The 16,148-nt window shown below is 35.0% G+C and overlaps 1 protein-coding gene and 1 long non-coding RNA gene across 5 annotated transcripts in view; one reads left to right on the top strand and one right to left on the bottom strand.

Moving 5' to 3' along the window:
- Positions 1-2,328: 2,328 nt before the first annotated feature.
- LOC138941098 (uncharacterized) lies at positions 2,329-3,425 on the bottom strand. Its single transcript, XR_011448111.1, has 3 exons — positions 3,349-3,425; positions 2,642-2,747; positions 2,329-2,582 (listed from the first exon to the last, which is right to left on the bottom strand). It is a non-coding gene; the product is annotated as an uncharacterized lncRNA (long non-coding RNA).
- A 221-nt stretch (positions 3,426-3,646) lies between these two features.
- The window catches only part of Chb (chromosome bows), a 40,641-nt gene continuing 28,139 nt past the window's right edge, over positions 3,647-16,148 (top strand). For all 4 annotated transcript variants that reach the window (XM_070310444.1, XM_070310445.1, XM_070310443.1 and 1 more), the window contains exons 1-3: positions 3,647-4,457; positions 15,229-15,334; positions 15,914-16,085. In XM_070310444.1, coding sequence (XP_070166545.1) covers positions 4,269-4,457; positions 15,229-15,334; positions 15,914-16,085 — 467 coding nt within the window. In that variant the 5' untranslated portion in view covers positions 3,647-4,268. The remainder of the gene's footprint in view (positions 4,458-15,228; positions 15,335-15,913; positions 16,086-16,148) is intronic.

The following is a 16,148-nucleotide window of genomic DNA, read 5'->3' as shown; positions in this document are numbered from 1 at the left end:
AAGCAGTGGTATCAACGCAGAGTACTCGACTATTTTGCTTACATGCGACTGCTATCACGTTAAGGTCTCTTGTAGTATATAACAAATGTGTTAGAATATTATGATATTCCACAGCGAGATATCAAACAATCTAGGTAATTTAGGTGAATTATGATAAGATTGCGTTCACTATACACTATATTTAAAGATAACTAAGTTATGATAAGCACTTCCTTGTCTCTTTCTCATCGTAATGCGATTATTCGATCCATTGAGTTATCCGCGAGATGAAATGTACGAAAAAGTAAGAAAAAAAGAATCCTATAGAAAGTTACAAGATGCCAATTATGACTTTGACAGTCAGATTCTCTCTAAAATGCAAAATGCGCGCGCGCGCGCGAATTATACATAAGTGTAGCATAATTCTAAACGTATATAAGTGAAAATGTACAAATTGTACTGTTAACATCAGAAATATTTTCCAACTCCAAGTCATTTTGAGTTTAATCACTTGTTAATTCGTTATGTAAACGCGAAAACAAACTGTTCGTATGATCGATAACATGTTTTGGGTACGAATCGAGAATTTCGCTTGTCTTCAACAAGCATGCTGTTCCATATAAAGCTTTGTGACATAAATAAGTAAAATAGACCCAGGCAGATTCAACAAGATATTTTTCAATATTTTTCGCTCAGATGCAATACAGGGACGAAATATATTTATCAATTAAGCATCTCACAGGGCTGTCGATTGTATGCGATAAGAGTGAGGGGTGTAATTCGCGAATATACAAATTATCGTAAGCAGAATAGTCTGGACAGTCTAATGATCGTAATAATAATAGATCAGAAGCGTGTATTCGAACGGATTCAAACATTCAAGGCAAGTAAGAGTTAACTATTAGCTCCATCATTTTTATTGCGACATATTGTGATATAGCTCTTAGCAATTTTAGAGATTTAGTTGGATTATCCAATCGTCAAACGAAAATATTGTAAAAGATGTATGTAATATGCTATTTATAAAGAGTAATATATACATATAATATATAAATTGTATAAGTTATATATAGTAGTATACAAAGATCTTATTTATTTTTAGCATAGTTTACCATAATCAACGTTAAGTAATTGATTTTTTTCATACAACATTTATCAATTTTTATAAGGATAGTGGCAATTATATCTTTTAACAGAAATTTTATTTTACGATTTTGCATCGCGTGGGATAAATATCAAAAGATCACATACATGTCCTGAAAATATTACGCGCGAATCCATTATATTGCCATCTTTTTGTAATACAATTCATTTTCTAAGATCGCGTATACTATACATTTAACGTTAAATGCGTGATTCGTCAAAACATGAATTTGAATATTTACATGTACAAAACGCGACAAAATACGCAATACTCCAGTAAAAAATCATAAATTGAAATGACTTTTCAATCAAAGAGATCGGTTGATGTAGATGTCTAAAATTTCGTCGATTAAACGTTTTCGTGTCCTTCACATTAGACCTTTATAAGACACCTTTATTTAAATATCTATTAGCTATTTAAATGTTCAAAAAACGCTTGAAAGATGTCTATTAGTAACTTATTAGATGTTTATTTCGCAAGATAAAATAGAATATAAATTTTTTAAGTACACTCGGCAACAGATACGTTCATGATCTTAACGGTTTTACGCTATGAATAAGTGCATTCTCGCGTAAATTCCATTTTGGATTTATAATTTTTTGCAACTCGTTCTCCTCTGGGGAACCATTTCAATATATTAATTTCTGCACCATTAACTAATAGGAATCGATTATAATTTATATAAACACCAACTGGTGTACAGGCAAATTCTCTATAGAAGTCTAACTAGCTATAAAGGGAAAAAGAAAAAGATTTTTGCTATGCATATGTACGACTATCTTATATATATATATGTATATGTATATATATATATATATATATATATATATATATATATATATATATATACCCATAAATAGGAATACTTTAACACACGAATTTACACATTTCGAGAATTGGGATATATATATATGTATTTTCCATATATGTATATATATCAATATGTACATAAATTTATTTATTAAAAGGCATTCTCTTCTATTGCTGATAGTGTACTTTAAAATTTTATATTCTATTTTATTGTGTGTGAGTGTGTGTATATATATAAGATACGAGCAAAATAAATAAAATATTTTAAGAAATAAGTTTAATAAAGTAGAGTTTAGGACTTATATATAATAAACATATATATTAAAATTTATATAATAAAAGTTATATAAATATAAATTATGCAATAAAGTTTATAAAACATTAATCTTGCTCTCTCTTATCGTTGTGACGAATTACAAAAGGAAAAGGGCATATGTCACGTATGCGTAGAATTACGGATACTGACTTAATTATATCAGAATTGATCGCGTTACTATATGGACTAAAATCTATTTTTTACATCCACTGCGCGTATCATCAATCTTACCTTTCCGTAGCGTTATTTGGTTGCTGCCTTTCTTTCTCATCTCTTTGTACCTTAAATTCATGTCGGGATTGTCGATCGGGATCAGCATCCTCGTCCTCCGACCTGAAACACAGTTGCACAATAATAATACGCAATCACTTCTGGTTTATTTCATAACTTACCGTATCACTTAAATTTGACATAATTGAATTACTAATGTGACTGACACACGGTCGCAATATGCGACAAAATTTGATTTCTACTTGCTGATATCGTATATTTTTTTCCCTGTAACATACAAAAGCGATATGTTAATGAATACACGCAGATGATTTCACAATTTTAAAGGCCCGTATTTTTTGTACAAAATAAACAATATGTCGTAACGGAGCATGATTAATATAATATGATTATTATTAATTAAACATGGAGCGAGATTATATGAGTTCTTGCCGATCACATTTTCTAATCTATAGATTCTGATCGAGAACAAAAGTAAATTTATGATAAGTATACTTCCTTAAAAAATATTTAAATAAGCTTACAGCTTATTATAAAAAATCAAAATATTGGAACAATATCTTATTAATTCTCTTGTCTGCTATTATCGAGTGATTTGAAAATATTGGAAAATAAAAATATATCTACAATAAACTCGCATCTAATCAACATTGCATAAAAAATACGTTTTTTTTTTTTTTTTTTCACTCATCACCTCGAGCATTCAGATTCAAACTGCGATAATTAAACAACGTAACCGATATATAATATTTAACATGAAATGATTAATATGTAAAAGGCGAGCAGAGCTTTGTATACACGTATAATTCGAATGGCGAAGTCATTAGACGCATTTTTATGACCGAAGAATGAATAATAAATTCATTACCATATAACGCGAAAACAACGAGCGCGATTCAAATAGTTTAACGGACGCGGCGGCGAACGGACCAACGGACGGGAAGAAAATTGCGTTCGAGAATCTACTCGGGATAGTGACGTTTCACTTTGACCAATCGGGGCAAAGAAATTCGTGCTCCTTGATTGATCGAGCGAACGCTTGGTCTCGAACTAGTGGATTTTCGAACGTACGCGGAGAGATAGTTGCCGCGGCGGCCGCGAGTGGCGGCTGCATCGGCGGCGTGGCGCGACCGCGCGACACGAACGGCGCAGTGGCTAATCCAAAATGGCGTAAAACCAACATGGCGTCACGTATACGGTGCCGATGATCTCGTTTTAGCCGCGTCTCGCGATCCGGATAGCTACGGTTTACGGTGTGCGCGACGAAACGACGAGCGCGGACGTTCGCTGACTATCGTGTTTAACGCATAGGACTCGAGTATCGGCTCGCGAACCTCCAATACGAGCTTGTTTATAGCGATCGCGCCGTACGTTACGGACGTTGGAACGAGCGGCGGCGACAGTGACTATAGTGACTACGGGTGACGGCGATTGCGAATCGGTGCCGGACGACTATATATATCGCATCGGCAGCCTCCTCCTCGTATAATAAAACCACGCGTGTGTTTCTTTCCGTGTGTCTTTGCGCGAGGACATTTGTTCATCTCGCTGACATGATGAAGGACACGAGATATCGTGCGTAAGCGTCGTCACGACGGCGGGGTAATGTGTGTTGACGTGCGCGAGTGAACGAGTGAGCCATTCTCCTCCACGTATCGTCCTTGTTTCGACGGACTCGCGGAGGAGTCAGTGAGCGACGACGTGCGCGACGACGACGACGACGACGAAGACGAAGACGACGTACGTGCACGGTGACGGGGACGCGTGACGTTTAGCATCTCGTTCACCATGGCGGTGAATCCGCGTGATATGGACGGTTTCATGCCGCTCCTGTCAACGACGGATATCAAGAAAAAGCTGAACGTCGGCAACGCGCTGCTGAATTACCTCGGCGACTCGACCAATAGCATCGAGTGCCAGGACATTGGCATGTTCATCGACAATGTTATACCGTGGCTTGGCAACGGCAATCCCAAGGTGAGAATTCTCGATCACGGAGACGATCGTCTTGGTATCGTATCCTCCTTCACGCTTAACGACATAATCTTTAGTTTAGAGTCTTTTTTTTTCCATCCATTTTCCGCTCCTATTATTTCCGGGGACAAATTTTTCTCTTCTTTATTTGTTTCTTATTAAAAAAAAAGGCTGTAAAATAAAAGTACCTAGCATCTCTTCGTTCAATTTAAAATTGAACTTTTCCAATTTACTTTTCTCGACTTGTACACAGTGATTTATAAAACAGTAGCGCCGCTTAGTGTCAATGTCAATAAGGGACATTATGTGAAATATATGAAAAAAAGAGGGATTATTTTATTACTTTATCATTTTATCGTTTATTAAACGATGTTATTTTTAATACTTTAAAAGTCGTCGTGATACTAAAAGTTGTCATTATATTGACGAATATATATATATATATATATATATATATATATATATATATATATATTTATTTATTTTTTTTTTTTTTTAATAAAACCGCATTTGTTATCACTAGACTCTGTTTCTTATCGACATGAGCTATCTTTCTCCGGCGTGTCATTCTATTACAAGATGAGTTGCGATTGAGGCAGGGATATAGGGTGTAGGGTTAATAGACTAGATACAGTACGCCCTTAACGCTCAACTGACGTCGAGCGCGTCGCCGATTCGCGATTTAATCTCCTCGTTAAGCGCGCTCTTCATGACGCGCGCGGTCCATAAATGGAGAAAGGAGACGATTGATCAGTCACCACGCGCTCCGTAAAACGTCGTTTCTCGCGTGTGAGAAAACGTGACCGCCCTTAAACTCACCTCTGCCTAGAAGCGGGAACAAGCAATGCTAGCGACCGTAATAGCAACGAAAGAGCAACCTGGTCTGTTGAAGTCATTAAGAGTTTTCTAGGGTGCGTCAAACTATTGCCATTTACGCGTATGTGGTAGTGGTTTAAAAGTAGCTTTAATTTATGTTATTTTTGTTATGTGAGCGGAAATAATACTCCAAGGGCCAAGGTAGAATCGCATTCATCTTCACGATACAAGAATTAAATAATAAAGGTCGTTATATCGAAAAAAATAAATATCAATAATGATAAACTTATAGGAGCAAAGACATCTTGTTTTATTATAGAGAATAAAGAGAAATTTTTTTTTTTAATAATTAACAAAAATATTTTTAATATAAATGAATGCGGTTAACATCAACAGCCGACTACTTATTAATATCACTCATTTATATTGAAGATATTTTTGATAATTTTGAGAATTTTTATTCTCTAAAAGAAATAATAATAATACATATACAGGGTGGGGCATTTATATTGAGACACCTAAATATCTAAAAAAAATAAAGCAAGATAGAAAGAAATATTTCGGACAAAAGTTGTTCGATTCTAAGGGGGTCCACAAGGAGGCGCTTCGGAGATTTCAATGTCAATCTTGTTTTTTTTAAATGAAAACACCCCAATTTTTTTTACATAAATCGATTCCTCGCAATATTCCGCATAAAAAGTTATAGGGGTATGATGGTCAAATGTTTAATAGTTTACGAGAATATTTTATACTTTATTTTATTACTTTACTTGGACACAATTTTGCATAAACTATGAAATATCTCATAAAATTATTTATTTTGCAATAATGTTACCTTAATATTTTAAGCTCAAACAATGAGAGGCATCGATTGGTGTGAAGAAAATAAAACAAGATTGACATTGAAAGGCTCCGAGGTGCCTCCAGCCAAGGTCAAACTAATGGCACCATCTTATATGATCCCCTTAGAACCGAACAACTTTTGTCCGAGAAACATTTCTTTCCATCTTGCTTTATTTTTTAGCTATTTATATTAGGTCTCGATATAAATTGCCTCACCCTGTATATCTTTGCTCGCACAGATCTATTATTATTATTATTTGTACTTATTTTTTCACAATTATTTTTTTTTATGGCTCAAGACACTTTTTTTTTTCACCATATTGACTGTTCTCGCTACGAGACATTTAACACTAGGTTATACACAGCGTGTGTTTATTCGAAACATACGCGGTGCTGTTTAAAGATTCAAATATGCACCGCGATCTGATACGCGAGATACGATTCAGCTCCGTTTCTTCGCGGGAAAATTATAATAATCGTCTGTTTATTCTCGATGTATACAAGAGATCAACCATGGTATCGTCACGCGTTTGAATTTAAGTACACGCCGCGAATTAATGCGCGTAAACAATATCCGAGAGTCGCACAGTACAGTTTCATCATAATAGTTAATATTGCGCAACGCGTGATAAAAGAACAATGACATTTACAACGCATTACGGATGATAAATTAAAGCGATGCTCCGAAACGTAGGTAATGTTAATAAACACGCGCCGCTCTTTTTTTTTTTTTACGAATTGTAAAACAGCGCGTGTAGTTTCGTAAAAATACTGGGACGTTGAGCAGGATGTTTATCAACACACGGCTGGTCTTTATTTCACTTTTATTCCTCGCGTCTCTCGATTTATCGATTCCGACTGCATTTATTTCCTCTGTAAACGTTTATATAAATACACAAGAGAATAAATTTCAATAGTATCTACAAAAATAAAAGACGAAGCAAATAAATGGTCTTATATTTTTATTTCGTTTAAAAGGCATTTTTAATTAAATAAATATGAGGAGAATATAAACATAAATATCATTCTAATATATGGATTGTGTATATATACAGGGTGTCCCATTTTAATCTCCTTAGGCAAATATCTCAAAAACCAAGCCCGGAAGAGAAAAATGTTTCAGACAAAAGTTGTTTGGTTTCGAGGGGGCCATAAGATGGTGACAATGATTTGAACTTGGAAAATCATTTGAAAATCATGTGAAAGTCAACTTTAAAATCTTAAATGGAAACCCCCATTTTTTATTTAATACTCTTGTAGCTGACATCGAGAGCTTTCCAAAACACTATAATAAAGTATTTTCTTATTAAGTACTTTTTGAGTTATTTTATATTTTAATTTGACATATTTTGATATAAAAAATTAAATATCTCGTAAAATATTTAGTTTTTGATAATCTTACCGTAATACTTCTATGTACAGAATAATGAGACAAATCAATTAGTATAAAAAAAAAAAAAAAAAAAAAAAATTGTTTTTAAGAAAATTATTTACAATGTACTTTTTTAAACAATTATTTGTGAGATATTTGCCTGAGGAGATTAAAATGGGACACCCTGTATATATATATATTTTAATGTTCCAGAACTTTTTTGTATTTGTTTCCTTATATCTTTTTTATGTAGATCTTTATATCATGTCTTCCCCTTCTATATTTTATATATGAGAAATTATTATACATTACATTAGGTCTTTCTCATTGTCGGTCCTAATTTCGTACGATCGCGTGGTGGGGGTGGGGAGGGGGGAGGGGGGAGGGGGACGTGTCGAGTATGTCAATCTTGTTGTTAGCTTGTGTGCTTGCGGGCAGAGGTTCTCATTCCATTTAATCGAATGTTGTTTATAACATCGTATCTAACTTTTAATGCTCGAATAATCGCGATAGGATCCCTCCAGTTATTTTAGATGTCGCACTTTAAAACGATGCCGGGCTTTACGTTGCTGTTTAAATTTAATTTACTTCAATCATAAAAATAGTCATCTCATTGTTATTATTAGACTTTCTCTCCCTCCCTCTCGTCACTTGTCTATAGGTGTGTTGAATTTTTTATAACTCTGCCTTTCTCCCCCTCTCTCTCTCTCTGTCTCTCTTTTTCTCTCTCACGAACGAACGTTGCACTTTGCAGAATCGTGATATATCAAGAGAGAATATTTTAAGATTCAAAGGATACTTTACTTGTTAGTTGAGAGTCCGACGGTGCGACCTTTAAATTGCTCAATTTGCATCAAGACCAATCATGAGTTTATGACATGTTATTGTTGCCGATTGAGATATACTTGTATATTCTCGATATTTTTGTCGGATAAAGCACGCCGTTTATCCCGTTTGTTTTTCTGCCAGATTTTCAAGACGACATTTACGATTGTAAAAGATGTAATCCCGGATTAGGAACACGATGCCTGTTTACATATTTTATAATTAGTTGGCATAATTCTTCTAATGTTTATTTTGATTCTTAATCTTAGAAATCAAACGAGTGACAATATTTTGACGATATTCCTGAGGGAAAAAATCGAAAATTCAAGATTTATTCTGCATCCTCTCGCGATGCATTTCGCTTGACGAAGAATCGCGGAGTTCGGTTCAAGCTGCGAATAAGGGGGAAAAAAAAAAAAACTTTCACGCCATGTACGGTAAAGTGTCCTCTGCTAAAGTATCGCAAAGATCGACGGAGGGATGTCGTTTTAGACAGAGCCATTAAGTCGCTAAATGTCCTCCGGTAATGGCCGAGCAAGTACAGGCGACGCGAGTTCTTGAGCCCTTCGCGAGAAATGCATAACAGATATTCGAGTGACAGTTTAATGGAGTATCGAGAGCGAGTGGAAATTTTAATGCGGGATTTAAATCATCAGGTAAAGTCAACAGATTTGATTCGATAAACATTATGTTCCGTATACAATCCTTCTCGATCGCGTAAAAATTTTCACCCGTTTCTCTTTGAATAATAAATTAAAATTACGGTTATCAGTATACAAAAGAAAATTTTTAAAAATATATTAAAATATTGCAAAATGCGATTGTATGAAAATATTTCAAAATTATTCGAGATTATAAAAGAATCGTTAACCGCACGATGCTTATAGAGTCGCAATCAGTTCAACGAGATATAGTTACACAGACACGATGATTTGTTTTTCGAGCTTATTATTGGCTGAAATGTTGAAAGGTCTACTAATATCGTGTGGCAAAATCTGTTTTAAAGACAAGTACAAGTAAGAAATTATTCTCGTCGTTTGGGCGGCAACGAGTGATTCATCGCGCGACGTTACACTTGTAGACCCGTTAGACGTCCAAGAGTTGCCTTGATAAAGTAGATTAATGAACGAATCGATATCTTATAAGATACTCGATAAAAAAAATCGCTACATTCTTCGATTCTTATTCGAATTTTATTAATAATATATTTTCCTCTTGCCGATAACTCTATTGTATACTTTCTATATTCCTACTTCAAGATTGCACAATACCCGTTCAAGAATTTTGCTCGTCTTTCATCCGATTATCAAATTACCGCGACTCGTGATCCCCGTGTAATCGATATACTCACGTTTGATTTTTCTTAAATAACTGTCATTAGCCGAAGCGCATCGGATCAGATGGTCTTACGTCACTCTCTCTCTCTCTCTCTCTCTCTCTCTCTCTCTCTTTCTTTCCGGTCGTGTTGGTTATAGGAATGTGTACGAAAGTCCCCCGTGCGACATAATAAATAATTAATCGAATCGAGAATTTCAGGCAAAATTGAAAGACCTTTGCATTATACATGATTTCTGATACTTGATATTTTAGATTTGCACATATCGATACACACTCGAGCGTTCATTGCTATTTTTAGCGTGACTTTTTATTATCGTACGAGTCATCTTTCTGCTTCCTCTATGTACGTACCTATGATTCCTTTCTACATTCTCATAATCTTCGTAAAATGTGCGTTTGGGGGATCGAGTTTCGTATCGGTTTTAATTCTAATACATAAAAAGATTCGCAATTTTCAGACAGATTGCCACAGTTGCTTCCTTTGGGGGCAGATTTCTTAAAAAAAAAATTTTTTTTTAAATTTGTATTAATTCGAACTATATTTCGACAAATATTACAAGTTCGACATATCTTTTCGTATCTCAAAATATACTTTTACGATCGTAAAACTCATTTTGCGCGTGTAGTTTGCATTTAATTCACGAATGGCTTTCATTCTTTACTCCTCACAATGCGTCATTCAATTCGCACTGAACGCACTGGCGATTCGAACGTCAGTAAAACGAGCGAGATATGGGCAGCGGAAGTGCGTGTCGCGCTTAATTGTTGCATTAAAAATTTTATACGAAGATCATTCTGAACGTGAAAATCATCTACGTGATTATCCGAAACATGTTAAGCCGCAAGTGTCACGCTTTTTCACCTTCGGGGCAGGGCAACGCACAGAAATGAGATTCGTAATGATATATCGGAGAATGCGTTAAAAGCGGCCTTTCAGCTGTCCGTTTTACACACAACGATCCATTGTATCACTTGGAAGAATAGAAAATGTTTGACTAAAAAAAGCGTCTTTCCGGTCTTTCTCGGTCGGTCGTTTCTCGATGAACACAACGCCCGTTTGCCACGTAGAATACAGACCGCCCTTAATCTTCGACAAATGCTCCGATTCATTTCGACAAGCAATCCGAGACATACCTTTCCATTACGAATTATTCTCGAATCGATTAACGCGAAACATCTTTCTACTTCAATTTCTTAAAACGAAATAAAAGAAATGGTTACACAGCTTTATCCTTAAACCCTTCATCCTGTTCTTTTGATTTTTTTCTGAGATCTGTCACGCCAGAACAAAATTTTAATCTTTTATTGTCATTTGCAAAATATTTGTCTAAGGTACTTGATAAAATATTTTTCGTCCTTTCAATAAGGATATTCTACATTGAGAAAAAAAAATTGTTAACTTGACTAAATTCGTCCAAATTATTATTTCTTCGTATCTCTTTAATTGAAATATTTAAATCAAATATACGTCATGTTAGATTTAATATATCATATTTGACTTAAATATTTCAATATTTCAATTTTAAAAAATACAAAGAAATAATAATTAGTTGGACGAATTTAGTCAAATTAACAAGTTTTTTTTTCCTCAGTGTGTATAATTTTTTTTTTTTTTCGTTCACTTCGCTTGATAATTGATACGAATGAACACGAATTAGACACGCGTTGCTTTTATGTCGCTATACTTTACGCAGAAGCGTAAAATATGGGTAAATAGAGGTACGACATACTCTTTGTCGTCGAATTATGGTCGCCGGGCTGTGAATCGTCGAGTATAATTAGATCTAACAATGTTTCTCCTTACGACATGATAGCTGTACCATTTTTGCAAGGCACGAATGCACATCGTATCGATGTCAAGGGTACGGGACGAAACGCGAATCGAACCGCCGCGATCCTCGTCGTCGCGTTTCACTCGCTTTTTTTTTTTTTCCACGCCACAGAGATGTTTCCTTTTCAGGATTTAAGGTATGACATCACCCTCACCTCGATGCTTTTTACCATACATATAGTGCGCTCCAGCACGTTTTATCTTTCTTACATAACGTTATTTTTACACTTACATGCGTAAAATACACTTCTTCAATGCTGCATGCGGCAATTAGGGAGAAAAAAAAAATGCTAATATCGAGCATTTTTATGTGTGCGTGTGAGTAATCGGAAAATGAAAAATCGCATTATGTTCCACAGACATATAAACATGTCTGTGATATATTCACGAAGGTATATGTCATGGTCGATTGTGTCGTAAGCGGCTCTCAATCGATTCGTTATTTTTCAAGAACCGAGATATACATGATTGTAAGATAACTTTTTTTTGCTTATCTCAATCATTTTTATACTACATATCGTATAATTAATCCGCCTTATGAATTGAAAAATACTAATGTTTCTTAGTATTCCGTAAATTTTGTTCACATTCAAGGATCAGGGACATACTTACCTTTCGGGATAACTCTTGGGATTACTAGTGCTGGATGCATTGTCTCAAAATTGTTGCAACAAAAGGAGAACGAATGTGCTCTGAGATTATCGAGTCGCGTTTTATCTCACGCATTAAAGCTTGTTTGTCTCACGAGGGGAAAGAGATAACCGAGGAATATGGAGGCTGCCAAATATAGTCCGTTGCAAATCGACGACGACCGACTCTCGGCGCGATGAAATTATGCATTTACTTCTCCTTCTCGCTTTTCGCCTCGCTCTCGCAGCGTGTTGTTAGTAAGAAACTTTAAAAAAAATAAAAGGGGCTCGATTTTGTAAAGCGAGAAATAATTTTCCAACTGACACAGACCTGAGCAAGATCAACCGCTTGATTTTTCTAATTGTAACGATTACGAAAGTAATTTAATTAATATCCTTTGTCTCTGGAAATAGACTCTTCCTTTCTCTCTTGTGGGTTTTTTTTCTTCTTCTTTTATGCTTTAAAAATATTAATTATTTTAACAAACATCTTGATTTTACGAAAACTTATGTAATCCGGAGTCGCTTTCATAATCGTTGGCAAATTTCTCGTCTCGTTTCCTCTGTTAAATTGCCAAGAAGTTCACCGACATATTTGATACCCGATATATCCGGCGTATCCGAAAATACGCGTATCCCGAATTTTCAACGGTCCGTTTAATAACAACCCCCAGGCTTATTTCCGCCGACTATACGTAGCGTCCCGCGGATGTGAATCTGCACGCGATGCATTTCTGCGCTCGTATAAAGGAAACCTGCAACCTCCCACGTAGCTCTAACAACAGTTTTAACGGACTGTGCACCCAAGTTTGACAAGTAAAGCCGGAGCTCTCTCGCCCACGCGTGCATGTGTACATGCGTGCGTGCGTGCGTGCGTGCGTGTTACGCTTGACCCTTTCTCGCGCGTTGTTTCTGTGTAATTTTTTCGCCACTATTGTTGCTCTCATTGCACCGTGTTCACTACACAGAGCGAGACACGTGATGAAAAATAAACTTTCAAAAATATTGACGATTATGATTAGACAAAATTGAATTGTTATAAAAGATAGCCCTTTTGAATATACACGTATATATGTTTTCCACGTAAAACCATCAAGAGGATTTTAAGAGCAATAAGTTCTTTAAATAAAACTATATGTATAATTAATACGCATAATTGCAGTTCGTATCAAGACGAATACAGCAAGATTAAGACATTCAGCGTTAATCAAAGTCATAATAGATAAGAAAACCGATTGCATTGTCAATGTTCCGGCTGGAAAGAAGAAAGAAAATATATTTCAAAAGTATATGCTCTAAAATATTACAACTTTGCATAGATCTTTTCATATTATTAATATCTTTCAAAAATATTCACTTGTCACTCATCTTTATTCATCTTGTATAAAAATCGTCAAAAAATTGTAGTAGTGATTTGTTGAAAATTTTTGCTGTATATTTAAAGACGTAGAGAAAATTTCTGGATAAGATCGAAAAATAATTTTTCTCGAATTTTTATTGTCTATAATAATAATATTAATAATTAATAATAATATTGTCTAGTAATGAATTTTTTTAACACGATACTTTTATTAAACAATACAAATTTTTATAACATTTCTGCAATTGTGTTATTATTTTACTAAATAAATAATACAACATTGTGATACCGGCAGATGCGTCCGATGATACACATTATCGAATTGTTTATGTTTCGCGATGCAATGTAGATGGACTTGTTTATATAATATCTTGATACGATTATAGATAGATTTTAGAAGCGCGTATATTTCTGTCTGAAAAGATAATGACGCAGAGGCCAGCAAAGAGCCAAAGGGGAAGGCAAAAACTCTCGGTACTGAGCAATGATGTCACAAGTATACGATAGCCCCGAGAGAACGTTTACCCCGGGTCTCGAAAATAGGTTTTATACATCTATGTATAGCGCTTCGTTAACTGTATTTAAACGTCGCATTATATCGGGACGCTTTTGCAGCTTGCGACGCGACGATAGTATATAAATCGTTTAATGTAAAATTTAAATTGTCAACGTTCATAAATATTCTTTTCACCTAAATGCGAATTGTAATATGTTAAATATTATGGAATATTAATCGCGATGTTATATCTTAATGATTTGCGTTACTTAATTACAACTTCCACTGTAATTATCATGCAGTCTCATGTGCGCGTTTAACAGTCATAAAACGTGAACTTAAGCAAATGCAATTAGAGATTTGCTGGTTAGTTAATTGCACATTTCCTTAATTTAAAAAAAAAAAAAAATTCTATTCGTCTGTGTCGCAGTCACGAATGCATTTTACATGTGACGTCTCGCAGGGCTCGCAGGTGAAGCGTAATAACGAATGAAGGGCAACGAACCGTGCGAGGATGATGCGACTTCTGACTTCAAAAGGAGCTTGGGATCGATATGCGTCACCCGAATCGGAGATGTCAACATTACTCGGCAATTCTGCAATCTCTTAGGCTTGCTCTTTTTCTCTATGCTTAAATTCTTTTCTACATTATGGTCAATATTATGATGTAGAGAGAGAGAGAGAGAGAGAGAAAGAGATTGAATTAATAGTATAAATCTATCTCTATTACAATTAAATTAATCGTCTAGTCTCAAAAAAGAGTTAATTTTTCAAATAATGTCTTCTTTTTTTTTTTATTCGGTGCTTTATATGTTGCAAAAAACAATATTTTTAATATGTATAAAATAAAATGTTTAAATAGAATATAATATAAGATAAATAACAATATTATAATGAAATATTGAAAATAATTTTTATTATATAATCGAAATACGAAGAATGTGCTGCGTGCGAGATATCGATAACAGGAGTCGATCAAGACGCTTCTATTATTAGTCAACCTTTTTCGCCGTAGTTGGAAGTGTTAATTAATATAGCTCGTAATGGAACCCCCCCCCTCTCCCCCTCCCCCTCCACCGGAATGAACACCTTCTCTGTATTTGCTAAATTATCCGATAGACCTCGATCGCCTTGATGCAACATCAATGCGAAAGCGACGATGCGATTTTGCCGAAGGAGGACAATCATTGACACTACTATAATCGTCGCCGATATGCGCCATAAATTCAAACGACATACACGTGTGTTTCTCTCTTTTTTACAGGTTGTTCAAAACGGTTTAGAGATCCTGACGTATCTCGCGGATCGGATGGGTCACGATTTCAAACCTTATATCTCCACCATCATTCAGCCGACTATAGATAGGCTAGGTGAGTGCGGAACGTATTTGTTCCATTAATTTGTCTTTATAAATCATCTTGGAGAAGAAATCGGCGATAAACCATATCAGCGCTTGGGAAATTTCTATTATTATTTATGACAATCGAAAATTTCGCAGCTTATAATAATCGACATTGACGAAAGCTTACATTTTTGCTTATAAAATATGATTAAAGTACGTTGTGATACGAAAAATAGATATAATAATGAGATTTGATATCAAGTTTTATAATTAGAAAACTATACTGTTTGAAAACTTTTATCTGAGAAGCGAGTTTCGCTGCAGTATTGAATGAATCATCAGATAATCGCTACATGAATTTCAAATAGAACAAAGTGAAGTTTAAATGTCTTTAATGAGGTTGAAGTCTATGACAGATGTACACCATATTTGTCGAGAACCGGTCCACCGATCGCTTTCAGCTCTCTCGCGAAGCTGATGTTGAATAAGTTGCACACATATGCACGATTCGACAATATATCTCTCCTTCTTTCTTCGCTTTCAAATCTCATATTATTGTCATGCATACAAAAAATTTCGCTAACGATTAAATTTGCATCTATTGCAGGTGACAGTAAAGATGCCACTAGAGGAAAGGCGCAGTTGGTGCTTCTAAAGATCATGGAGAAGGGATGCATGTCGCCCCAAAATCTTCTTGATAGACTTCGTCCGGCTTTTAATCATAAAAATGCAAAATTACGAGAGGAAGCTCTGATTTTGTTGACGACAACGTTGAATGAGTAAGTCGCAAGTTTGTATTTATTTAAAAAATGATCATTATGTGTAAAATGATAGAAGATCTT

The sequence above is a fragment of the Polyergus mexicanus genome, unplaced genomic scaffold (assembly GCF_030449975.1).
Source record: "Polyergus mexicanus isolate NDT 795.1 unplaced genomic scaffold, iyPolMexi1.0 SCAF_18, whole genome shotgun sequence".
NCBI classification, from domain to species: domain Eukaryota; kingdom Metazoa; phylum Arthropoda; class Insecta; order Hymenoptera; family Formicidae; genus Polyergus; species Polyergus mexicanus.
Note: the sequence above shows the minus strand (reverse complement) of the source record. Positions and strands in the feature narration are given on the sequence as shown.